This window comes from Passer montanus, unplaced genomic scaffold (genome assembly GCF_014805655.1).
Source record: "Passer montanus isolate IOZ18808 unplaced genomic scaffold, ASM1480565v1 scaffold8, whole genome shotgun sequence".
Taxonomy (NCBI): Eukaryota; Metazoa; Chordata; class Aves; order Passeriformes; family Passeridae; genus Passer; species Passer montanus.
In genome coordinates, this window is record NW_024373256.1 from 6,784,810 (window position 1) to 6,810,407 (window position 25,598).

Sequence of the window (25,598 nt, forward strand, 5' to 3'; positions counted from 1 at the left end):
GGCGGCTCCTTCCGCCGGGAGCGGCGCCGGGCGGCGGGAGGCAGGTAAGGGGCGAGCCCGGGGCCGGGCCGGGGCAGCGCCGCTCGCTCCCCGGGGGCCGGGCCGGGCAGGGAAGGGTGGGTGGAGGTCGGGCCCCCGCCGCCCTTCCCGGCGGCTCCAGCGCTGTCGGGAGCAGTGGCGGAGCCTGGGGAGGTGCCGGCACCTCCGCGCAGCCCCCGCGGGGAGGGCGCCCGGGGGAGCCCCGCGCCCGCCTCCTGCCGTAGCCCGCGGGCAGCGGGGCTGTGCCCGGCCCGGGGGCAGCGGGGCTGTGCCCGGCCCGGGGCCGCCCAGGGCCGGTGGCGCACGGCTGCTAAGCCGATCCGGCGTTAATGCCCGTGCGGGGCTGCCGGGCGCGGTGTGCGCCTTGCCGCGCCCCTGGAGCGCTCTGGGATCCCCGCGGGCTGCACGGGGGTACCGGAGGAGTCCCCGCTCGGCTCGTGTGACACCGAGGAGAAAAGCGTGCGCGGTGTGCCTTGGAACACGTCCAGTCTTGGCGTGGTTCACATCCTGCCACCGCCACGGCCTGCACTCGGGGACAGGGCCCTGCTCTCCCGAGTAGCATCACTGCTTTTATTATATGCAAGGAGTTGGGATATTTTTTCTTGAATTCTGTAGCAATTAGTGATATGCCAGGCCACTGGAAATTTTAATTACCAATATGTTTTCTTCATTTAAGCGTTTTAGTTCTATCCAAAATTACTGGCTGAGCTGCGGGATGAGGAATAATTCAGCAGATCAGGTTTTTTCCAGGCCCCTGAGGATACTTGACAACTTCTGCCTTCACTGAAAAGCACATAAGCCAGCAGCACTGAGCATCTTTCAAAACTGGGCAGTATCTGTCTTCATCTTCTGCAGCACAGCCAGTGCAAAGGGACCTCAAGTGAAGTCTTTAAAGTTTATAATCCCAAATGCATTTGGATTTTCCCATGATGCCCCAAGCACTGTCTCAAAAGTTCAGATGGAAGAATAGATGGTAGAAACTCTCACTTGTCTTGGCTGCCTTGAGTATTTTAAACCAGTTGCATTAGCCTGCATTATTTTAATTGTCCCATCTATGTTTTTCTTAACTTTATAATCTTTGGAATTTTCATCACCTTTTCCCGAACTGTTCCAGGTACATTTCTGCCTGCCTGGACTGTCATTCCAGGTACAGGCCTTCATTTGTACCTTTGTCCATCTTTAAGAGGCCCAAGCATCACTTTTCTTTGTTACCTGGCTAGGTAGCTGCTGTTGTTTCATTATCTATAATGCTTCCTTCACTCCAGACTCTCTGGTATTCTGGTTACTTAAGATGAAGTGTATAATATTTTCTTTTGTTACAGACACTGTTTTGGAGAATTTTAAGTGCTAATACTGGAGGGTTATTTTCACAGCCTTTATTTTCCCAGTGATACACACACCAATTTTCACCTCCTCTTCACTTTGTTCCATTATCCATGTTATATCTTTCTGTACTCCATGTATATCCTCCGTTATAGGAGGATATAAATAAGGTAAATGGCTGATCCAAGAGCAGACAAAGGTTCATGCCTTCAAAGTCCCAGCATCAAAGAGGGGAAAAGGTGAAAACCAGAGGATTCATCTTAGTTATGCTACAACTAATAGGAGAATTTTGCTCATGACCTTCCCCTGGTATCACTCATTCTCTGCTGCTGTTTTCTTATCACAGTTACCTGTTCTTCACTTGTTGGATCCACGTTTTTAGGTACTTAGCAGCAGCAATTCTATGAAGCAAAGACTCCTGATATATTCTCCCTGGGATCCCAGGGGAATTTCCTGTGCTCTTCTTTGACACTGACCCAGCTGTGTGAGGTTCTCCCCAGCTTCACCAGTGCCATGCACATACAGAGTGCAAGTCAGTCCCTGTGTGCCACCTCTTTTGTCAGAAAGCAGGCAGGCAGCTCTCCTTAGGCTCTTGTCTTAAAAGCAGAGTTGCCATTTGACAGCAAAGAAGCAGTGTTCCACACTGACTCCCAGCAAGAATTCCTCTTTCATTGTGTGGGATCTGAGTCCACTTTTCCACCTTTCCTCTCTCAGTTCCCTGCTGCATACTTAAAGGAGCTGAAGGCAAAGTTCAAAGCATTCATTAGCAATTCCGACTGTCAAACATACAGAACTACCAAAATTTGTCTGTTTTGATGGCACCCAGAAGGTCAAGTGACAGAAATACCCTGGCCTTTCTTGACTTCTGAAAGGGCTGATGTGCACCTGCCTCACCCCTCGAGGAGGGCAGGGCTGCAGCGCCCAGAAAATGACAGGTTATTATGTGGTGGAAGCAGAATGGAACTCAACCAGGTCTCTGCTGCCAAACCATGCTCTGTGTGTACTTAAATTCATCACACCTACGTATAAAGATCCTAAAGCTGGATCTGGTCCAGAATGCTTTGAAAGAGGTTTCCTGGCAGAAGCAGGCAGTATGTCCATGGTTTTAAACCAGATGTGTGCTTTTGGAGAAGCTCCTTTCACATCCTTGCCTTTGTGCCAGTGTAGGTGTGTTGTTACACAGAGAGGAGGCTGAGAAGGAGGGATCAGGGGACAGCAGGGCTTTGTGGAGCTGAGATGAGCAGGGTGTGTAGCACCACCAGAATTCCCAGATCCTGAGAGTGGAGCTGCCTGCTGTGAAGTGGTCTGTGCTGCTTCACCCCAGCTCAGAACTGATGTCTGTCCCCAGCCTGCCAGAGCTGTCCTGTTTATTTCTGAGCTCTTGTAGCATGCACAGTAGAAAGGTCTGGTAGAAAGATCTTTCTTATGGCTTTTCAGGGATATCTGAGATGTGTTGGCTGCACAGCTCTGACGAAGAGGTCTCGCTGCCAGCTTTGCACAGGCTCTTTTTAAAAAATCATCCCTTACATCTTTATTTAATTTGACTGATGATGGCTCAGAGCATGACTGATCTGCAGTAGATCCAAGATCCATTTTTGTACCCATCATTTCCACCAATAACCTTGTTTTTGCCTTTCAGATATGGCCATGCCCAGTTCCCTGTTGTGGGCTGTTGACATTTTTGGGAGGGTTTACACTCTCTCTACTGTTGGCCAGTACTGGGAGCTCTGTAAGGACACACAGCTGGAATTCAAGCGTGTCTCTGCTGTCAAACAGTGCTGCTGGGGAATAGCCTGTGACCATCAGGTGTACACCTACGTGTTCTCAGGAGATGTTCCCATCAGATACCAGGAGGAAACCTATGAGAACCAGGTATGACAGGTACAGTACCTCTCACACAGCCACTGCTTGGACTGATGCACAGCCTGCATCAGCTGTCTCTGTGTGGAGGATTGATCAGTTTTATTTGTTTTCACACACAGCCACTGCTTGGACTGATGCACAGCCTGCATCAGCTGTCTCCATGTGTTTTTCTCACAGGAGGATTGATCAGTTTTATTTGTTTTCGTTTTTTTATCAGAAGTTTCTGAAGAGTACATATATGTGCCAAATACCAGGTTATTCTTGCAGTATTTAAATTCCCAAAGGAGTTACACTTCCCTGCTCCTAGCAAAGCAATGCCAGTGTGAACTCCAGCCTGTTCTGTGTGGGCCATTTCAGACTGGAGCATTCACCCTTTTCACTGAGTGGTTTCCATTTCTCCTTTCCTTAGTGACAAATGCACAATCCCCTTAAGAAAATGTCCCATGTAACTTCCAGGCAACCAAGATCAGAAATATATTATACATGATAAAATATTCTGAGAAATATATTATTCTTTAAACAATGCTACTTCTTAGTGTTCCAAAGACTTCTCTAATAAAGGCATAACTTTCCATTAAAGTACAATGTTTCCAACTTTTTTCGTAGAAGTGTTACAGTGAGCCTTTCTAGCTGATGCACTTCAAAATAATGTCTTTAAAATAGTATTTTAAAGGAAATTTATCAAATTTGGTCGTAAGTTAACCAAAAGTTAATTGGGAGAGGAAAATGATGGATTTTCTTTTGAAAAAGATGAGCACATTTCTCTGATTTCTAATGGGCAATGGAATGACTATAAATTGGGAAGAGACATTAACTTACCTGCATGGACAAAAGTACAACAAATTAATTTTATACATTATTTGATATTGATACAGCTTTTCAGCCATTTAAGAACGTTCCTTTTATTGTGTAAACACGTTCTTTAAAAATGCAAAATTTAAAATGTTATTTGTTACTTTAAAACTTTCATTTTGTCTGTTCCAGGTAATGAAAAATGGAAAACAAAATACTAGAAAGCACAAAAAGAAATACTCTACAAGAGGTAGCAATGCAGAAATTAAACTGAAGTAGTTTGCAGATAATATGAAAGACAATTTAGCCTTTCTAAATAAAAGGCTAAATTTCTAGTAACAGCAAATAATATTTTGTGTAAAAATTATAATTGGATTTTGCACCACTCATTTTCCACATGCCCTAAAATGTAAGACTATTACAGGACAGATTTTGACAGTATTTCTATAGTATGTAGGAGTGTGGGGGAAAAAATGACAGTATTGGTGAAAATCCTTGTGTTATCAGTTCTGTAATTGATTCAAGGCAGATTAGGGGAAATATTATAAGATCCAGGGGAGATTTGCTGATACAGTTCTCTCAACACTGTTCCTGGCAGAGGCAATGCTGTTTTTCTGAGCAGACAAGATATGAATCATCTTTCTCTGGGAGCAGATTAGAGATACCAAGGCCATCCATTACTCTAATGCTGCAGTGTCATGGTGCCATACATCACCAAAGGAAAAAACCCAGTGCCTGGTAAAATATAGCATCAGATGGTCCTATTTATGTAGCTGAAAATGACTTGGTTGGGACAAGCTCTGCAGTCAGCCCTTCTCTGATATTTAAAAAAGCTTCCCCCAAAGGCTGTGTCAGGGAGCAGCTCATGGAGTGAGCACTTTTCATTCACCCCCAAGAATTTATTCCTCTTCTACTGCAGCAAATAAGAAACATGTCATGACTCCCTGTAGATGTGCAATGAGATAATGTGATCTCAAACAAAATACTTTATTTATTATTTCTGGCAGCGCTGGAATCCAGTTGGTGGCTTTTGTGAGAAATTACTGCCCAGTGACCGCTGGCAGTGGAGTGATGTGAGCGGGCTAAAACACCAGCAGCTTGATAGTTTCACACTGCCTTCACCACACTGGGAGTGGGAGTCTGACTGGTATGTGGATGAAAATATTGGAGGGGAACCAACAGAGAAAGGGGTAGGTGAACAATACCAAAAAGAGATCTATTGTGGGAATCCTTACTCTGTACAATGGAAGGAACTTTTATAGAAGTGTAAAAAAGTCTGTAAAAATAAAACTTGCTATAGATCCTTCTTTCTGGGAAATAGCTCAACTCCAATACAACAGAAAGAAGGATCTTGTTTGAAGGCTTTTGAAGTCTATAGGAGGTTCTACAGAAGCTTTTTTCTTTTGATCAGGCCACGAAATCCTGGCAACTGAATGCTATTGTTATTTAAGGTCTTTACTATGAAGAAAGTAAAATGTTTTACTGTGTCTTGTTTGTTCTGTGTATATCACCCAGAGGAATTTGGGCTTGATTCATAAATCATTCATGGAATTAGCTGATCTGTTAATCAGGGCTCTAGAGACACACAGAGTGACTTGTGCTGTGACTCTTGTGCAGAACTGCTCTGAGTTATGACTTCAAGCTTCCCTTGATCCTGTTTTTCTTACAAGAAAACCTCTGTTTGCAGGGCTGGACCTATGCCATAGACTTCCCCAGCACCTACACAAAGGATAAGAGATGGAATTCTTGTGTCAGACGCAGGAGATGGATCAGATACAGGAGATACAAATCACGGGACGTTTGGGCAAAGGTTCTGGATCTCTTTTACATACTAAATACTGATTGTCTGAAATTATCAATTAGAAGTGCAGGGAAGTTAACTTTTTATGACTTCTTGTAGGCTGGACTTGGATTCCTTCACTTCCAACTTGCTATTCTTGTAAGCATAAATGGAAGGCTGGGATTTTTCATGGAAATCTGTGGTAATAAGGTGCCCAGATCATATGGTGATGCAATTAGAGATGGATGCTCAGCTCCTTTGCAAATTTCAGATCAATTTTTTAACTTCCTTTGGTTGTGTGACAAAGCACTTTCATTCGAGGTGGTACCTTGCATCATTCACAATCTATGTCATTTATCTGTGTGAATAACTGTTCTTTAATAATTGTTGTTCCATTCTAAGAATATTCAAAATTTGTAATTTATGATCTTCCAGCTTTCCATTTCTGCATGCACTGTTCTGTGAGTAAAAACTTCCTTTAGTTAAGGTGCAAAAGACAGACTTCTCCACACTACCTTGGCAGCATTTCCCCTCTCTGCACATGGAGGCCTTGAATGAGAGGGAGAATCTCCCTGCTCAGCCACTCTGGGCAGTGATACATAACCAATCTGCAGGACACAAGTTATGCCACCAGCCAAGTCACCTGTTTGCAGTGTCCTCTCCTCAACCTTCCTTCCCTTTGCTCCAGATTGTGTCCCATGATGAGCCAGAGCAGCTGCCAGACCCTTTCAATGACATCTCCATCGGAGGATGGGAGATCACGGACGAGCCCCTCGGCCGCCTGTCAGTGTGGGCAGTTTCTTTGCAAGGAAGGGTATGTGTGTGTTCCCTGAGTTCTTTAATAACAATTACTAGTTAAAAGGAGTTAAATACTTGTATAGCAAGGCAGGATTGTTATTGTCTTATGCTGGTAAGGAAATGCACTGCTTGTGCATCTGGCAGAGGACGAAAAGCTGCTTTGAGACTACATTATGTAACAATTTGTGTTCTAAATGGAAAGGCTTAGTGCTTCTAGGGTTGTTGTTTTATGGAAGCCTTTAACCTCTATGAACAGGTGAATCTTAAAACCTGGGGCTGAGTAGTAGTGTATTATGTCTTGAAAAATACCCAGAATGCTGACTGTGGTGCTGGGAACCAGGAGAAGGAGCCTTAAAACCTGAGAGGGGTTCTAGTGAAGCATTGTGCTGTGCCTTTGGGCTGGAGAGACAGGGATGATTCAAGAGTTTACAAAATGGTTTTCAATGACTGACTGATGGGAAAGTGATCACCTCCTACCCTGGCAATGTGACATACAGCTCTGAAATGTTTTCTTTTTATTTTCTATTGAAAACTATACATCTTTCTCTGTTGTTGTGGTTGGTTTTAGGCCTCCCATGGGGTCTCCTCTTTTGCTCAGTCCCATGAAGATTTGACTCTTGTTTTTCTTCTTTCCTTCTTACAGCATGTATCTAATATTCCTTTGTGTGTAGACACTTTCTAACTTGTGGTCTCAGAACGTAATACTTTTAACAGATAGCTTGAGCTTTCAGTCACATTTGGCACTGCCTGGAGAGACAAGCAATCCTGCTTACACTGTTTAAAATAAAACTCCCTATTCCTCATACTTTCTAGTAATACGTGACAAGCATCCCAGTCTAAAGGCTTACTTGACTGCAATTGTAAAATGCTTTTATTTCCCAAGTGAAAGTCCCTGGGGAATTAAAGTATTCCTAAAAATGAAGATTTAGTACTCAGCAGTCATGCTGTGGAGCATTCATATGACTTCCACAGGATACTTTCTATGTTTGACCTTCCTATTTTGACTGTGATCTACAGAAAATTTGCAGTCCCAGACTAGCAAATGGCTGAATGTCACCAAAGGCTGCACAGAGAATGGAATTTTCCCCCATATTGTGACAAGCTCTGTTCAGTGAAAGTGAGGCCAGGCTCTCAGCTAACAGTAACATTTTTGTGTTATGTATTTGTTCACTCTTGGTTTATATAACATGCCCTGAAATACACTGAAGTGGTTTAAATGTTGAAATATACACAGAACTTGTAGCAATAGGTTACTGTACCCAGTCCAGATGTTGTGTTCCATGATAAAAGCTGCTCTGTAGAACAGCCTCCTCCCTTAGTACATAAGGAAATAGCTTCAACTGCATAATCAACATTTAAGAAAACATGCCTTTAAAGGTCAGAGTTCCATACACTACATAAAACAATCCTCTTGTTAAAGGAGAGCTGTTCTTTCCAGTTTGTCTTTACTCTTGTCTCAATGGTTCCATTGTTGTAGTGATATTTTTTTTCCTTATTTCATTTGGTTTTGTTTTTTTAAACTTGTCTAGGTATGGTACAGAGAAAATGTCTGCCATCACAATCCAGAAGGTTCCACATGGTCCTTAGTCACCACCCCTGGTGAAGTTGTACAGATCAGCTGTGGACCCTATGACCTCCTTTGGGCAACTCTCTGGGAAGGGCAAGCTATTGTGAGAGAAGGAATTGATAGGAATAACCCTCAAGGTAAAGTTTGCTAAGTCTGGCTGCAAACCCCTTTGATTTGTATAGTGTTGAATAAGAAACTAACCCACAATGGCTTCTGGGTTCTGTCTTTGCAGGAATTTCCTGGAGTACTGTGGAGTCTCCAAGCTCTGAAAATGGGATCATGCACGTCTCCGTGGGTGTTGATGTGGTGTGGTGTGTTACAAAGGATAGAAAAGTAAGAGGCCTCACATTCTGCTTTTGCTTTTTTTCTTCCCTTTCCCTGTCTGCTGCTTTCAAACAGGAGTGTAACTTGCACAGGAAGCATTGGTGATCTGGACTCTCCATCCCCATGGTTTGGGGAATTCTAGTTCCCCTTGCTGTTGTGGGAATGCTCTGTGGTTTCTGATAGTTGAGTTGAGTTTAAGGAAGACTTTTTGCTTTTTTTTTTGGAAGGAATTTTCTAAACCCAAGTCAGACAGCTTTGGCAGGTGGATGGGGATGCGGTGGGGATTGGATGAGGAGCTTTTTCTAAGGGATTTTAAGCATTAAAATTGAAGTGACTCCTGTTTCCACAAGGACTGAATTTTACATCAGAAGCAGCAGGGGGAGTATTCTCATCTACACGTTCCTGCATGATGCTATTTTTTTTTGTCTTCTTACTGCAACTGTTCCCTCTTCATCAGCCTTTTAATGTGAGGGTTTTGGTATTTAATTAGGTGGGATATCTCTTATGGGGATGTGTGATCACTTTCTTATTAGAGTTTTAACTGAGAATGATGGACTGTCTTAAGTTGGAAGGGACCCATAAAGATGATGGAGTCCCACTCCCTGCTCCTTCACACTGAATTCAAAGCCAGGCCTGAGCTCTGTGCTTGTGCAGCAGTTCTGCTGAGTTTCTCTGCTGTAGTGAGTCAACACTTGCCAGCTGAGCCATGGTAACAGGCTGTGCCCAGCCTGCTCCATCTGCCACATAAATCCACTGTAATAAATGGAGATAAACTGGTGCATTTTCCTTCAGATCTGCCACAGGGCAGTCAAGCATCCTGATGTTATGGGATTCAACCAACAGCTTCTAAGGGAGCTGCTTGCTACTGTGACTATATGGAGATAGGCTAAATACAGAGGGAATTCTTCCAGGTGCCCAGCCCACAGACACTTCCAGATGGGTAAAGCCAGATCTAAGGGAAGACAATTTAAAGAGCTCTGCTGCTGAAGACATTCCCCTGACAGTTCCCTCTGGCAGCTCTGCTTCTAGGGTTTAAATGTAAGAACACTATTTAGAAGCCCATTCAGAGTGATCAAAGATAGCCTACATGGTGATAGTAATAGAAAGTATTTTTCCAAGAGCATAAAAGCTATTTCTGTCACAGGAAGTCCTACAAAAAAGTCTCCTTTTTTGGCTTTTCTGGCTGCAGGTGGGCACACAGTGTGGGTACTGTTGGGTGAATTGTTTTATCTTTATCTGATAAAGAACCAAGGAAGTAATTGATTTCTTAAGACAATGTGGCAAGTCAGTGTTAGAGATTAAGACTAATCCACTAAAGAAACTAAATTCCTGCTGGAGCAGAAGGAGAAAAATTTAGACTTTCTGTTGTTGTTGTAGGTGTGGTTTAGAAGAGGAGTGAACTCACATAATCCTTGTGGGACAAGTTGGATTGAAATGGTTGGAGAAATGATGATGGTAACTGTAGGCTTAAACAACCAGGTAAGAGAGCTGGGGAGCAGCTGAAAGGGCATTTACATCCCCCTCTAAAGGGAATGTTACCTCCAAGGGGTGTGTTCCTTCTAGTGCAGGAGCTGTTCACATGGTGAGGGCTGGCTGAACAAAGGGACCCTGGGCTTGAACTGCTGGGAGGGAAAGAGGCTGAATCCTGCAGTTCTGCACCTGAAGGTGACAGCCAGCACGTGTCTTGTGTGGCACGGGGAGGTGCAGACTCCTTTTGGTACAGAATTTTGTTCTGCATCTACAGTGTCAGCATTAAGGAAGATCACAAAAGGAAAATGCTGTGTCCAGCAGTTTTCTGTGCTCAATTCTGCACCACTGCACCTTTTTTGTATCTGATACCTGCTGCGTTCCAAGCCACTTCCTTCACCAAGCCCTTTGCTCCCCTAGGTCTGGGGGATCGGCTGCGATGACAGAGCGATTTATTTTCGTCAAGGAGTCACACCAAGTGAGCTCAGTGGGAAGACATGGAAGGCAATTGTGTCTGGCAGAGAGAGTGACAGATCTCAGACTGGGAGCTCAACAAGTCTGCTCAGGTACTTCATGAAATACCTGCTCGAGAATTTGTAGAGCAAGGGTTTCAATGCTAGGAGATATTTCTTTACATTCAGGGGGTACAGACAAGGAAGAGTGGGGAAGACATCTCTACTCATGATGTATGCCAAAAGGCAATTGCATTTTTGCCATTAAAATTAACAATAAGCAGCAGTTGTTGCACTCAGAGAAGAATCTGAAGCTCCCACATCGGAACGCACTGCATGCCTGCAGTAAAGCATGTTCCTCTGAGCTTTACTATCTCTATCTGGAACTAGTCTCTAATAAGAGATGTTTATTAAAATACCATGAAGGAGTGTCAACTCCACTTAGGAATTATTCTTCCTGAGTGTCAGTGTATGTTTCTTTTCCTAGGGAGGTTAAATCAGTTAGTCCCCCTGCCTGCTGGCCTCTGGGTTGTACCACACATGCCAGTGGATCTGACTTGTTGGAGCCAGAGTGTGTGCTGAGAAGTTCCTTTTGGCAAAGACAAATCATAAAGTTAATAATGGGCTTTAAAAAATCCTATTCTTTATTTCGTATTCAGAAAATGGGATGTGTTTTCCTGAGAGCTGTAGGCAGCCAACACCACCAATTGTTTGAAAAGATCAATAAAATTCCTTCCTGTTTCAGATTTACTAGACCAGTTTGCCAGGTTTGTGTTGGATTTGTTCCTCTGATGATAGAATTTGACATTTAAAAGAGAAGTCTGCTGTTTCTCTCCTGCAGTGAAACACTAAGTCAGTTTCTGTGTGTCTGCAATCTAAGGCCTGTGCTGATTTACAATGCTTTGGATGATAATTAATTATCTATTTGTCCTTCAGTGCTGGCTGTTTCTTTACTGATGATATTCAGAACCAAACAAGCGCGGTCATTCAGGGTGATGCAGATCCTTCCTCTGATACAGAGCTCCCCGGCGTGCCCACGAGCCCTGCCAGCACTGCCCTGCTGGGAGCTGCAGCTGCAGGGAATGGCCCAGCCAGCCAGGCTGAAACATCTGCACGGCTGCCTCTGGATCCTCTGCACTCTGAGCAAGGAGAAGCCACTGCTGCTTCAGCTAGCAATGACAAAGATAACCTTGAAACGAATAAATCTCCTGGAAACCCAAATGCTTCTGCAGAACTGCAGTGGATAAACATTGACTTGAAGGAGGCTCAGAAGCATCCAGTGCTGTCTGTCAGCAGCTTTGCAGACACATCCAGCCTCTCCTCCCTGGGCGCCTTCTCGGTGGGAGCTGAAGACCAGTACGGGGCCGATGAGCACCCGCTGTGGGCCTGGGTGTCTGGGGGAGGCTGCCTGGTAGACCTGCACAGCCCACTGAAGTGGTTCACTGCTCCATCAGGTACTGGCCCGTCACCACAGCACACCCCAGCTCCAGTCACAGCTCAGTATGCTCTTTAAGAAAAATGTTGTTTTTTTCTGAGCAAAGCCATGGTGCAAAATTTGTGCTAACCCACTTTCTCTTACTGCAGTTTGTTAATAGGTTCATGTCTGAGCATAGTGCTGCAGCATTTAGCTGTAGAGCACTTTGGGCTTGAGATAAATAAATGTAAAATTTATATTTTTTCTTGAGTTCCTGTAGCAATTTTGTAAAGTAATCTGTACTGGATCTACATCTCATTTTTAATTGTACTGAAACTGCAGCTTCGGGCAAAACACATAATACCACTGAGCAGTAACAGGAAGGAGTGAAAAGGGCTCTTTTGGGACGTGCAGATGCTGGCAATAACTGTCTCACTCTGCCATTCCTACTGAAATGGGTAAAATAAACCATGAACTGTGGCATCCCAGTATTTAACAGTCTAACTTGTGATGCAGTACATTATTTCATTATCTTGCAGTTTAGTGACAAAACTCATTTTTACAAGGTTATGGCTTTAAAAGCTTCTATAATCTATCTAGTGATCCTATTTCCATGAATAATTTACAAAGTTTGGCTGTAATACATTGATTCCAAATTATAATCATTATAAAAATGGTGTTAGACTGGGTTGGTCCCAGTTCAGAGGAGCGCTGTGTTTTTCCTTTCACAGAACTGTACTCAAAGCTCACTGGAGTTTATTGGGTTTGGTTCTGTCCCAGGTTTGTCATCTGTGCAGTCTCTGTCCCTGTCCATCACTCCTGCACAGACAGCAGCATGGAGAAAGCAGATTTTTCAGCAGCTCAGTGAAAGGACAAAGCGGGAACTGGAGAATTTCAGGCACTATGAGCAGGCTATTGAGCAGGTAAGCAGTGAGGACATTTATCTCTTATCTTTTAAACACATCTGGGAATCAATAATCCTTTTCTGACATACTGATTTGAGCTTACTGTCAGCTTTATATTCTTGCCCCTGTTTCTGTCTGTGACAACTTTCCTGGATTATTAATGTCTGAGCTCCCTGTGGGAAATTAACAGCTTGTCAAAGATGGAGCAGCAGTATTCATCTAAAAGCATTATCAGATAGTTTTATTTAGGAAGAAACAAAGGATTGGTCAGCATTATTTGGGTACTGTGAGACCTCAAATCCTCAGAGAAATGGTTGCAACAGCAGAACATTGTATGAATTATTCCACCACAAGATGAGGCATCTTAATTGAAACAGTGACTCAAGGAGGTGAGCTTCCCTCTCTGTGGCCATTAGGACTAATTTAACTTGCGTAAATAAATGATGCAAACGTCAATGGCAGCACATAAATAGCAACAGCTTTGTTTGATGTTCCCTTTGCTATGACTCCTTGGCTCTTTTCAGATTCATTCATATTGCTGGTCCCTTCATTCATAATTGCCAAATGACATCTAGAGTTATTTGATTAAAAACACTTGGAGTCCAGGGGTTTAATCAAGTTTAAAAAAGTTATGTCAAAAGCCTTTAAATTCCAGAGAGGTTGTGTTATAACAAGAGCAAACTTGAGTCAGTTGCACACACTACCTGAGTACTACTGCATTCTTGCAGGGTAAAAATGTTACTACTGTTGTACACCTGCTACGTCAGTATCTTTTTACCACTTTTATGAGTTTCCATTCTCTGATACACTCTGTATGGCAGTGTGTGATACAGGTGTATGAACGTGTGATGAGGTGTGATACAGAATAACCTGCAGCAGACACAACTTGTGGGCACAAAACCAGCATTTGGGAGAAAGAAAAAGAGTCGTGCAGTTTCTTTATTCATTTTGTGTTCGCCTTGCAGTCAGTTTGGGTTAAAACTGGAGCCTTGCAGTGGTGGAGGAACTGGAAGCCTCATAAGTGGATGGACGTTCGAGTTGCACTGGAGCAGTTCACTGGGAGCGATGGGATGCGTGACAGCATCCTGTTCATCTACTACATGTACCACGAGGAGAAAAAGGTGTGTTCAGCTGCAGACCCCTTTGGCAAAGGCAAGCCTTTGACAGGGCAACAGTTTCTTTAAAGGAGGCAAATTATGGCACCTACTGTTCTGAGGTTTGGCAACCAACTCAAAGGTAACCCCAGGTACCAGCAAACCGCAGGCTTTTCTGGCTGTGTCAGTGCTGTGTCAGAAATACTCAATCACAAACCACTCACATTGCTTAAACCATCAGTTCTGCACTAATTAGGAATTCTTCTGGAAATTCAAAGTGTTCTTGATTGTGAAGAGCCCAGCTTGGCTGGACAGGGTGTTCCCAAGTAGGGTTAATTCTGCAGGCAATAGGAGTCAGAGGTAGGGTGAGGCTGGAAGTGGAGTCCCATTCCCTCTGCGCCAAGAATTGATTCTTTGCTGTCCTTGGCAGGAATGCCTTGTTTGTAGACCAGAAGTGCAAAAATGCTGGCTCTGTGGAAGCCTTAGTCACAGGTATTTTTTTCTCTTGTCTTAGTACATCCACGTGTTCCTGAATGAAGTGACCATTATAGTGGAAGTGCTGAATGAAGCCAAGCATTCCTTTGCACTGTACACACCTGAGAGGACGAAGCAGCGATGGCCAATCCGCCTGGCAGCCGCAACAGAGCAAGAAATGCACGACTGGGTAATTCTGGGCATCTCTCATTTCAAGCTAGCAATATCTGCAATAAACCATGGGATCCAGTCTCTGAAATGTCAGCATTATATTTAAACTCTTGAGGCTATTCATCTGTTTTTTTAAGTTTAGGTATTTAAAGCCTCTGATCAAACTTATTTAGAGGCACCTGAGGCTTGTTGTCTCCTCTGAAGTCTGCTTGCTTTCTGGTGCTGCAGTTATCCACAGCAACACCAGTATTGCTTTACATTCTCTTCCTATCTCTGGGTATAGATTAGGGTAGGAATGAGTTAGGAGTTGAATTAAGTTATTGTGTTCTTCTGCATTGGTAGAAGAACCATTCTCTGTTTTCATTGCTGCAGAGAGTCTTTTGTACAGGCAGACAGGCATAGATACACTGGAGCAGGGGCAAATGTGAGAGATGCTGCATCCTGATCAGCTCCTGCAAACCACAGCAGTTCCAGTGGTTGTATAATAATTTCTGAACCACTGAATTCCAGTGCCTTTTGAAAAAAAGCTGCAAATTCACTTTGCAAGATTGCTGATTTGCAAGAACATGCAGAGGTAAAATTTTGTTTTACAGTACTGAGCATCTCTATGGGAATTTTTGTTCTCACTGTAAGTGGAAGCTTTTTTGCTTCTTGTTTTGTAGTTGTCTTTGCTGAACATGTCTTGCTGTGAAAGCAGACGGATTCAAGGCCCTCCTTCTCACCATGCCATTTGGTCAGTTACTTGTAAAGGAGACATCTTTGTTAGTGAGCCAAGTCCTGAGCTGGAGGCCGGACCCCAGTTGATGCCATGTGACCAAATGTAAGAGGCTTCTGAAGCTGTTCTTTCTGCTTGGGATGCCATCCAGCAAAGAATGTCCTGTCAGTTCAGTGGCTTTGATGGGCTCTTGGAGAGTGTAGTACACTGCAGATGTCTCTCACTGACAGGGTTAATGGCTGCCTTCCTACTCATGATTGCACATGAAGAAATTCACCAAATCAGATTTAAATTCTTAGATGCTGGAGATGTCCTTGTGATTTCAAAGGCCTTTCTCACTGAGATACCATGTTTTTAATGTCATAAGAGATAGCTTAAACTGAAAGTAAATCTAATTGCTGTAATTGGAATATAATTTGAGCTTTCAGTTTTATATGAGTCAAGCAATCTGAAATTCTCAGTCCTCCATAAACATTGCAGTCCAGGAGCAGTTTCTCAACACTTTTTATGACAACTGTGGCAATGTGGTACTGCAAACTCCTCAAGCAGAACAATACCATCTGCTTTTTGGGAGCTGTTCAGGGGGAAATGCTTTCAACTGGCAGCTGCTTGCACTTAGAGATTGCACAGTGGCTGGACAAGTGAGCAGAGAAGGTTGCCTGTGCTGAAGATGATGGGGTTGCTGGTGGGGAAGGCACACACCCCTGCAGGGTGTGCTGAGCAGTGTCCTTTGCTGGCAGGTTCTGGCGCCAGGTGGGAGGGCACCTGCGGCTGATCGAGAGCAACAGCCGGGGCGTGGTGTGGGGCATCGGCCACGACCACACAGCCTGGGTGCACACTGGTGGAGATGGAGGTGGCTTCATCCAAGGTACAGCTTGGCAGTGACAAATGGAACCATCAGTGGCTGATGGAATTAAAAATGTAATGTCTTCGAGCTTTAGCTTTACTCTAATCCACATTGTTTATTCCTCACAGGACTGGCCAGTAGTGCTGATAATATTTATACACAGTCAGATGTGAAATGTGTTTACATCTATGAGAACCAACGGTGGAATCCTGTCACTGGATACAGCAGCAGGTTATTTACTCAATTTATTGCATTTATTTACTTTAACACTACTGCTGTCAAATGAAACAAGGGCTTTGTTCTAGCTTGGAAGAGTTATTACACTTACTCTATCTTCAGTATCCTCCAACATTCATAGTTGCCTGTGGTGGAAGAGCAGTGTTTCTCAGTTTTCTAATTTGTAATTATCAAAAATGTCAAAATGTCATTATGGCAAAACGTTACAGATTTGTGCTTTGTGATTGCACAAAGTGTGCCTACTTGCAGTATCTTTCACTTTTAAGACCAGACAAAAAAGTTATTAGGATCTGTATATTCCTATACATATTGTCCTTGAATAGTATATTTGAGCAAAAGTATAGAAAAATACATATCCAGTTATATGGGATTCACATTCCAGTTTTAAATGGTAGTGAGGAATATCACTCTACAGAGAAACATTAACATGGTCCTCAAGTTTGCTATAACTGGAAGCAATTGTACAGATTCTTTCCCACTGTGCTCATCACTCAACATGGTATTTCTGAATAGAGATTAATGACAGCAGTGTTTTGTGTGTGAGAGCAGGAAGTGCTACAGAAAGGCTTTTCTTCCCTCGCCTTTTAAACTCCCTGTTGTAAATGACCTTGCATTCCTTGTGCACTGTTCCACCACCACAGAGGGCTGCCCACAGACAGATACATGTGGAGTGATGCCTCTGGCCTGCAGGAATGTACAAAGACCAACACCAAGCCTCCTTCTCCACAGTGGTCTTGGGTAAGTTTCGGCTTACAAATTTTTTTACAAAGAAGTCCAGGCTTAGCAAGTAGGATACAAGACTTGAGTTCAAGGGGCCCAGATTTTCTTCTGGGATTTGTTGTAACATTTAACCTTGTTTTCCCCATTAATAGCTAGCAATAATCTTCCATAGGCAAAAGAATGTTAAGCACTGAGTGGGGTGTTTTCTTTAATGTGACTTAGATCCTTTTCTCCTCCGCTGAATTAAAAAGATTTGGGAACCTCTGTATGTATTTCAAGTGTTAGAAGGTTTCTAGCAAGTCATTGCTCTCCAAAACGTGGAGGTAAGTAGAAGAAGAGGTGTTCATGATACATTAGGTGTTGATTGTTACTCCCAGTATCCCCTTTGCCCACAGGTCTCAGACTGGTACATCGACTTCAGCCCGGCGGGCGGCACGGACCGGGAGGGCTGGCAGTATGCAGCTGACTTCCCAGCGTAAGGAAACTCCTCTTCTGCCAAACCCCAGACTCCAGTCCTCACTCCTTCTCGTTTCTGGTTTGCACATTAACTGCCCTTTGGCAGAGACACAACACTGCCTCATCTCCCCTCTTTTTGTGGGCATGCTGATACTTGCAGGGAGGGAGGGAGGACAGCAAGGTGAACTTGGCAAACTGTCACTTGAAGAATTTTAAAATCAGCAGTTGTGCCTGGTGGGCAGATGGAGGCAGTGCTCTCAGGCTGGCACTGACACTGAAGATGCTCTGACATCCTCATGAACATTGTTTAAATCTGTTTTGGTAGGTCCTACCACGGGCACAAGACAATGAAAGACTTTGTCCGACGGAGGCGCTGGGCAAGGTGAGGAACCTCAATATAAATAAATTTTGAAGTTGAGTCCTAATTGCTCTCTAAGTCTACTTTAGTTATGAGGTAAAGAGTCTTGTCAACAAAACCCAATCAACAAAAGAAAATGTAAAGAAACCTGAAATAAATAACCCAGCAGAGAAACTGATGACCTTTAGCATTATGTCTCTAATTGTAAGTCTCTATGAGTATTTACCCCCTTGGATTTTGTGGGATCTGTAGAAAAAAGTCAGACAGTTCTTTTCTGTATCTGATTTTCCTTATGGTAAATGATTAAGGAATAGTAGACACTGGGTATATCAGTACATATTAGGTCACTTGTAACTGCTGGTAATAGGCCTTTTCCATTAATAGTTTCAATTTATGAATTCCACATACTGAGTGCTGGGCCACAGGCAGTCCAACCCCATTTCAGTCAGAGGAAATGTCCAGGTGGAACCCAGAAAACAGCAAACTGCCACTACATTCTATGAGCTGGGGAAGTCTGTGCATTCCCTGTTTTTCCAGTGTTTCTGTGCTTTCTATACTAGAGCATCTAATAGCTGTGCTAATTAATTGCTGTGAAATTACACACTGCTGGGTTTAGTATTGATGCTACAAAGTATTTTGCCCCTTGTACAAAAAGCCCTGAAGTGAGGTTCTGAAGTATCAAAAGTGTTATTTCACAATATGCAGCAAAACAAACCCAGTAAATCAAAATGGTGACTTGAAATACAATAAGCAATTTGAGAAATACCTTCTAGTCTAAATACTTCCTCTTGTTTTAACTACCAATTGAAAACTGAAAACAAATAGACTCAGGGTTGGATCTGGTTTTTCAGAACAAGAAAACAGAGGAATGTCCTGATGTTTTTTAGGACATTATTCATACATTAAATTATTGTGGTGATGATAGAGTCTAACATAATTTCCCTAACTGACAGCACTACTTTGGTACAATTTCCACAGAAAAAGTACACAAAGTCCCAGCATGACTTACCAAGTCTGTCATTTAGAGCTGCTTTACCTCTGCCTACCTAACCTCTGCTACATAAACTTTTTAACAAACCAACCAAAAAATAATTGTAAAGTTATTCTTTTAACCAAGACAGAGGAAGGAATGAGCTGGGTGTGGAGTTCTTTCTGCACTTTATTATTCTGCTGCTGCCCAGTGAGTCTGAGAGAGCTGTGGAGCAGTGTAGCACCAGCTGCAAACTTCTTGGGTGGTCTTGGTTTTGTGAAGTAACTTTAAAAAAACCCAAACAAACAACAGAAGCTTTGAGAAATCAATATTAGTTCAAACTTCAAAACCTGATTGTTAAAAACCTCTTTCAAATTAAAAATACTAATATCTAATGAAAAGCACTACCTAATTAATAGACTTTAGGACTGGAAGTCAACAATAGATTGGGAAACCAGTTATAGAAAGTACATACTTCTGACAGGTTTGGGTTTTTTCTGCTTCAGAAAATGTAAGATAGTCACCAACGGGCCATGGCTGGAAGTACCTCCTGTTACCCTGTGGGACATCTCCATAATTCCCAGTTCAGATGCAGATGATGAAGAAGCAGTAGCACTGTGGGCAATCAGTGACAAAGGAGACGTGCTCTGCAGGCTTGGAGTGACACAGCAAAATCCAGCTGTAAGGCTCCCTGTTTGTTTTTACTGCTTATTGATGTATTTAATGTAATATGCAAAGCAATACATCCAATCACACAGGGCCCTCTCTCAAAGCACCTTGTTATTTTCATCCCTTTGTGTCCCAGATTTGCAAGTCCCTGTCTATCAGCTGTAGCACAGTTTGCTACCCACGTTCCTTATAATAGTGCTTCTCTTGCATAATCTACCTGAGCTTGTGCCACATCACCTGCAGGAGCCTCTCTCAGCTCCTGGCCATCTTCTCATGAAGCATTTTACTTCCACTTTCTGCCCTGGCAGCTTAGATCTTCTTTTTTTGTTTGTTTTTTGAAATGGTTGATAACAGGTGTATCCTACTTAAAGGAACTGCTGAGGAATGGACTCTGTGAAGCATGGTCCCACTGTAGTGCCTCAATACCAGTAGGATAAAAACCAGGAAAAACATCTAAGAAAATGCTTTAGTAGAATTTGGAGAAAAACTACAAGAAATTAAAGAATATTTAAGAATTTTTTGCCCTTCCTGATCTGTAAGGCAGTGCAGCAGTGAGAACTAGAATACTGTGTCTGGAATCTGAAGTCCTGTATCAGCTGATTTTTGTGAGGAATTAAAGAAAAAAAAAAAGAAGGCTCTATTGCAACTGTTCACAGACATGTAGATGACTAAAATGCAGTGATTTTAATAGTAAAGGCCCTTCATTGTCCAACTTGGTTATTTTCAAAGAGTTGTATATCCAAATGTCTTTAAAGAGTTGTATATCCAAATGTCTTTGAGGATCAGCAACCTCATTTTCGTTCAGTCGTAAAGTTATGTAAGATTTATTATCCAGAATATTTTTCACTATGTTGGTTTTTTCTCATTTGGTAATAATCAACAATATTTTGTCATGGAGGTTTTAAGCACTGCTTCACAATTCATCTCCCATGATTTGTTAGGGAACATCCTGGCTGCATGTGGGAACAGATCAGCCCTTCATTTCCATCTCCATTGGAGCATTTTACCAAGTGTGGGCTATTGCTAGAGATGGTTCTGCCTTCTACCGGGGTTCAGTGTCTCCAAACAAACCTGCAGGTAAGAACTTGTACTTTATCTTTTGCTCTACTCCACTGCCCTGTCTGAAAAAGTCCAATCTGTTTCATAGAGGCCTTTCCCATGGCTGTGCAAAACAATGCATACAAATAATACAATAATTATAGCAGTTAATTTGCTATTCACTTGTGTAATTTCAAGTGTTCATTTGTAAAAAACCATCTGTTAAAAATATACGAAGTGTGATGTCTTTCATAGCTTTCCTGCACAGCAATGTATTTCAACTGCAGACATTTCCATGCCTTATTCTATTTTTGCAATGCTTAACTCAAGGTTTGTGATCTTTAGGTGACTGTTGGTACCATATCCCTTCACCTCAGAAACAGAAGTTAAAGCAAGTCTCAGTAGGACGAACATCTGTGTTTGTCTTGGATAAAAATGGTAAGGATTTAAAAACCTATTAGTCAGTGCTACAAAAAGTACAGCAGTCTGTTCCAGACTGATTTAAGAAGAAGAGGTTAAATTAGAACTGGACAGATGAGTTCTGGTCTCCAAAGGCAGTAATATTTCATACTGAAGGACCTGGTAGCAGTGCACTCAGGTACTGCTTCTGAAGGCTTGGTTGTTGTACCTGATAGTGCCCTGGCAACAACAATCCAGCACCTGTGCTCTGTGGGGGGAGACACAGATGAATGTCAGAGAATTGCATGGCTGGGTTTTGTCTGGAATCCTGCTCCAAAACAGATAAATCATGAAGCACCTTTTGTACAAGACAAGCCTTTAACAACAGATTCAGAGACCTTTATCTCATTTGCTTTTGTTTCCTAGTGCCTAGTTCCTTATATGAACATTTTTCCCCAAGAACTTTTACAAAACAGAGTATTTGCTATTTTTTATAAGCAAATCTATAGAAATACAGATTCCAAAGTGGGAGCTTATTTTGTCCATCTCTGTAACATCTTAGCCAAAACTGCATTTCCCCAGAACAAGGAAAGAATGAATTCCTGATTTATGTTGTTTACAGCACTTCAGACAAAGTGCCATGCTGGGCTGTAACCAGCACTCTTTGTTTCACAGGCAATCTCTGGTACCGGCAGGGAATCACACCCAGCTACCCTCAGGGATCTGCCTGGGATCATGTTTCCAACAATATCCGTAAAATGTCTGTAGGGCCCCTGGACCAGGTGTGTATTAAGCTTTTTTGTATCTCATGAGTTTATTAAAAATTATGCAAAACATATGTTAATAATTAAATGTACTTCAGCTTTAGTTTTGTTTAACTTCATTGCACAAAATATTGGTCTAAATGCTGGAATCTGATAGCAAGAGAAAAAAATCATACCAATGGAATAGTGATATAACCAAGCCCTCTGCTGCAAAAAGCCTCATTAATTTTTCCATTTTTTTTAACAAGGTCATATATTTTAACAAGGCTTTTTATATATTTAATCTCCTTCCTGCCAAGTCCTATCTATTATAACACTGCTCTATAGTTTGTTTGGGTGTCTCTCTGCCTAAATTAGAGCATTTTCAGCCTATTGAAGAACAAGCCTGATTTTTGAAAGGGGTCAGACAGAGATTTCACATCTGGGAAGAGCAGCACATTTTACTGCCTCTCTCTGCTTCCTTGAGGTGTGGGTGATAGCTGACAAAGTGCAGGGCAGCCACAGCCTGAGCTGTGGGACCGTCTGCCACCGGACTGGTGTCCAGCCCCTGGAACCCAAAGGCCTCTCCTGGGATTATGGTATTGGGGTAAGTGCTGGGGGCACAGAGCTGCCTGAAGTTGTACATCTCATTGTCTATGGTCTCACGGACAAAGGGAAACGCCATCCTGCCCAGCTGGCCAGCATTGGAAAGCTTGGATATACCTGCAGGAAATGGACATTTTCCTTCAGGTTTGGGTTCCTTTTTGAGGTTATTAAAATGGGGTGTGCAACCACAGTTGGGAAGTTCTTTATTTGCATTTGATAAGTATTCATTTTAAGTACGTAATTTAAAAGTTACAATGAAAAAACTAGTGGAGTAAGAGCCATTTAAAAAAAATTGATTCCTTCCTGGTCTGTACATGATTATTCCTCATTGTCGTACCCTGTAGTATTCTCAATGTTTTGAGAAAGGCTATTTCAATGTTTTGCCACCTTTTAAGTTGGTGGAACATCTGCAATGGCTCTGTTATGAATGCTTGACCCCACTAATCTCAATTCCCCATGATAAAAAACAATCCTCAAGTTTACCACGTATAAAACTCCCTGTCAGGGAGGTCTGCTGTGTTTTGTTTCCTCCTTTACAAGGAGCCTTTTTTCTGATTCATCCCAGAGCAGGATTACTTTCCTTGTGAACAAACAGAACAAACCAGCAGTGCATATAGAGCATCACATCAGGTGCAGCACTGACAGGGTGATGTTCCTCCCTTTGAGTTTCTGTATCCCTTTTCCACAGGGTGGGTGGGAGCACATTACAGTCAGAGGAAATGCAACAGAAGCATCTCGGGCTGCTGTGCCTGACACCGCCGAGGAGAACCCGGCAGCATCGAAGGAGGGAGAAGATGAGGAGAGTGAAGGGAAAACAGAACACTCTAAGACCCCTCTGATGGTCAGTGAAAGTCAAGAGTTGGACAGAAATTCTGTTAACTGTTAAATTGTTGCCATCTACATGTTGCTAACAAGCAGTAGGCAATAGCTGAAAAAGAAATAATGTCTACTGCTTGGAGACAAAAACATGACATTTTTGTGCTACTAATATGTTTGACTGAACTGCACTTTGCAATGGGGTATTTTAAGTACTGAATCCTTCTAATGCATCTTGTGTAAAATGTGACTTGATAGAGTTCATAGTTCTGTCAAAGCAGGCAAGGTTTTTAACCATGTGTTTCTGACCCTTTACCACAGCTGCTACACACCATGCAAATGTGAATATCTGCACCGATGATCACTGCATTTACTTCTATTTTTTATGCTTCCTACTTTTCTCTCACATTCACACATCTTGTCCTTGAGATTCATCTTTGAACACAGATGAAGTTGTTTCAGTCTGGATGAATTGGCAAACACAGCTGGTCCTGTTTGTGGAGGCTCTTACACATGCACAGAGCTCTGCTCATGGGAGGGCTCCATGTGTAAGGATGGACTTGGGTCAGCCTGTTCTTGCTCCCATCAGCAAAATCAAATTCTGCACAACTCTGCTTAGCCTGCAGTTACCAGGAAGGGCCAATTTTTGCTGTCTTTGCTCACAGTGTGTTAATCAGGCAGCAGAACCCCTGGTTTCAGGGAGCCACTGGTGAGCCCAGTCCTGGTCAGTCGGGCTCAGCTCTGAACTGTCACTGCAAGCACTGGGAAATCATGGTCTGTCTTCAGCTGAACTGAAACTGGGACAACTGAGGTACACAGATGCCTACCTAAGGAGGCTGTGTTCCAGATCATTGCAGATTATGCTATCATACTGTACAAGTCAAGGGAAGGTCTTAAACTGACTTTACAGTGGTAGGAATGCAAAACAACTTTACAGTGGAGTTTGCCAATGTACACTGATGGCAGTTCAGAATGAAGCTCTGCTCTTCATTTTGAGTGATTTATTCATCCCTTTTTCCAACATGAAATCGCTTTCTATTCTCAAAAAAAAGCTTTTTTTCCTGACTTATTTATAATAATTGGACAGTTTACATTCATTTCTCCTCTCTGTGTGACTGTACATGAAGCTATTTTTATATGATGAACAGTTTGGTGTGGTCTCAGTACTGTATTTGTAGAAGTAAAACTTATGTTTGCACGTATTTAAGGAATATATTTGGTATTTAATGCCAAGGAAAGCACTGTTTCCAAGTCCAAATGTGAATGAAGATTGAAGATGCTTTACTGTTAAAAAAGAACCTGTTGATCTTTCCAGTATGTGATTAGAGATTTCTGGTTTATACATACATTGTGGGAGAAGCATAAATAATGTGTTGCATTAATTACCGTAATAGGTTTTGCATAACTTGCACAGTAGCTTGTCCAAATAAATAACTTTATTACATGTATTTTTAGAGAATTATTAGGATTGTATTTTTCTCTGCATTGTATCAAGGTTTTTTCCTTTTAATAGTCAGTGTTTACATCTCCAACAATCAACCTGATTGCATACAATAAGCTTTATAATGTACCTTTGCATTTTCCCCTACATTGCCAAGTTTCACTTACTTTACTGTAAAAAGCTGGGTTTAAGTGAAAAAAAAGGTTATAAGTTGTTTATGTTTGAGTACTAAGTATTTGCCTTCTAAAATATTATTTAGAAAATTATTTAATTTAAAAATATAATGTCATTGTTGTGGCTAGTTAAATTATGGAAAAGTGACTTTAAACTGAAGCAATTTTGAAAAATAAAAGTAATTTATCAGAAAAAAATGCTTCTTACAAAATCCCTTTTGGCATGTCCAAGAACACAGCACCTTGTGGCAAAGTTCCAATGTGGAACTAGCAGCTGTAATTCCATAAAAATGCCTGTGTCCAGAGCCTGACTGTCCCTTGGGGATGGAGTGTTCAGAGAAGGGGTGACTTTCACCTGCCTCCTTGGCTGCTGTATTTATAGCTAGATATGATGTGCCATTTTGGGCTTAATATTTGAAATGCTTCTGGTTGCAGAAAGTCAAAAATACACTGCCCAAGCATTAACTCTGTATGTTTAAGAGCAATACCCGTATACTTGGTTCATAAAGTGCAATTCTTCATCAACAGCACTGTTAAAATACTGGATTTTAAATTTGCTGATTCCCTCTTTCCACCAATGTAGCCAAACAGCAATTCAAACATAACTATCCCACAAAAGCATTCCAGGGATGTTTACTAGCTGGAAACTCTCAGATAATGACCTTTAAAGAATCCTACAAAAAATTACCATAATCTACAAGTGCTTGGTCATAGCTTACTGTGTGACACACAGAGCCACAGTTTGCACTGACCTGGAAGGTGAGAAATAACCAAATAACATCAACAGCTCTTACCTGAGGAGGTGCCAAGTAGAATAACTGGAAGAAAAGGCCTTGGTGTTACTGACTGACCCATTGTGATCAGTGCACAAATACAGTGAGGGTTAATTTACCCACACAGGGCTGCTGGTGAATGGAGTAAGATCCAGCACTGTCATGACAAGTTAA

At 42.4% G+C, this 25,598-nt stretch overlaps 1 protein-coding gene across 2 annotated transcripts; it reads left to right on the forward strand.

Moving 5' to 3' along the window:
- Positions 1-6: 6 nt before the first annotated feature.
- TECPR1 (tectonin beta-propeller repeat containing 1) lies at positions 7-24,849 on the forward strand. Of its 2 annotated transcripts, XM_039732658.1 has the most exons (26): positions 7-44; positions 3,002-3,234; positions 5,025-5,207; positions 5,705-5,827; positions 6,486-6,611; positions 8,125-8,299; positions 8,395-8,495; positions 9,864-9,965; positions 10,374-10,519; positions 11,342-11,859; positions 12,600-12,742; positions 13,690-13,845; positions 14,333-14,482; positions 15,126-15,283; positions 15,919-16,046; positions 16,154-16,256; positions 16,904-17,000; positions 17,378-17,457; positions 17,764-17,820; positions 19,273-19,447; positions 20,377-20,512; positions 20,819-20,911; positions 21,548-21,654; positions 22,103-22,222; positions 22,910-23,062; positions 23,359-24,849. In XM_039732658.1, exons 2-26 carry the CDS (start codon positions 3,004-3,006, stop codon positions 23,380-23,382), a joined length of 3,585 nt encoding a protein of 1,194 aa, XP_039588592.1. In that variant the 5' UTR covers positions 7-44; positions 3,002-3,003; the 3' UTR covers positions 23,383-24,849. The 2 variants fall into 2 exon arrangements, with proteins under 2 accessions (XP_039588592.1, XP_039588591.1); XM_039732657.1 differs by having other exon boundaries at positions 22,910-24,849.
- The last annotated feature ends 749 nt before the right edge of the window (positions 24,850-25,598 follow it).

What these genes read in the sequence shown, in the direction of transcription:
- TECPR1 (XM_039732657.1), top strand. Translation starts at nt 3,004, where the DNA reads ATGGCCATGCCCAGTTCCCTGTTGTGGGCTGTTGACATTTTTGGGAGG. An exon ending in TGATAGGAATAACCCTCAAG is followed by an intron (nt 8,300 to 8,394) that starts GTAAAGTTTGCT and finishes CTGTCTTTGCAG; the next exon opens with GAATTTCCTGGAGTACTGTG. An exon ending in TTGATGCCATGTGACCAAAT is followed by an intron (nt 15,284 to 15,918) that starts GTAAGAGGCTTC and finishes CTTTGCTGGCAG; the next exon opens with GTTCTGGCGCCAGGTGGGAG.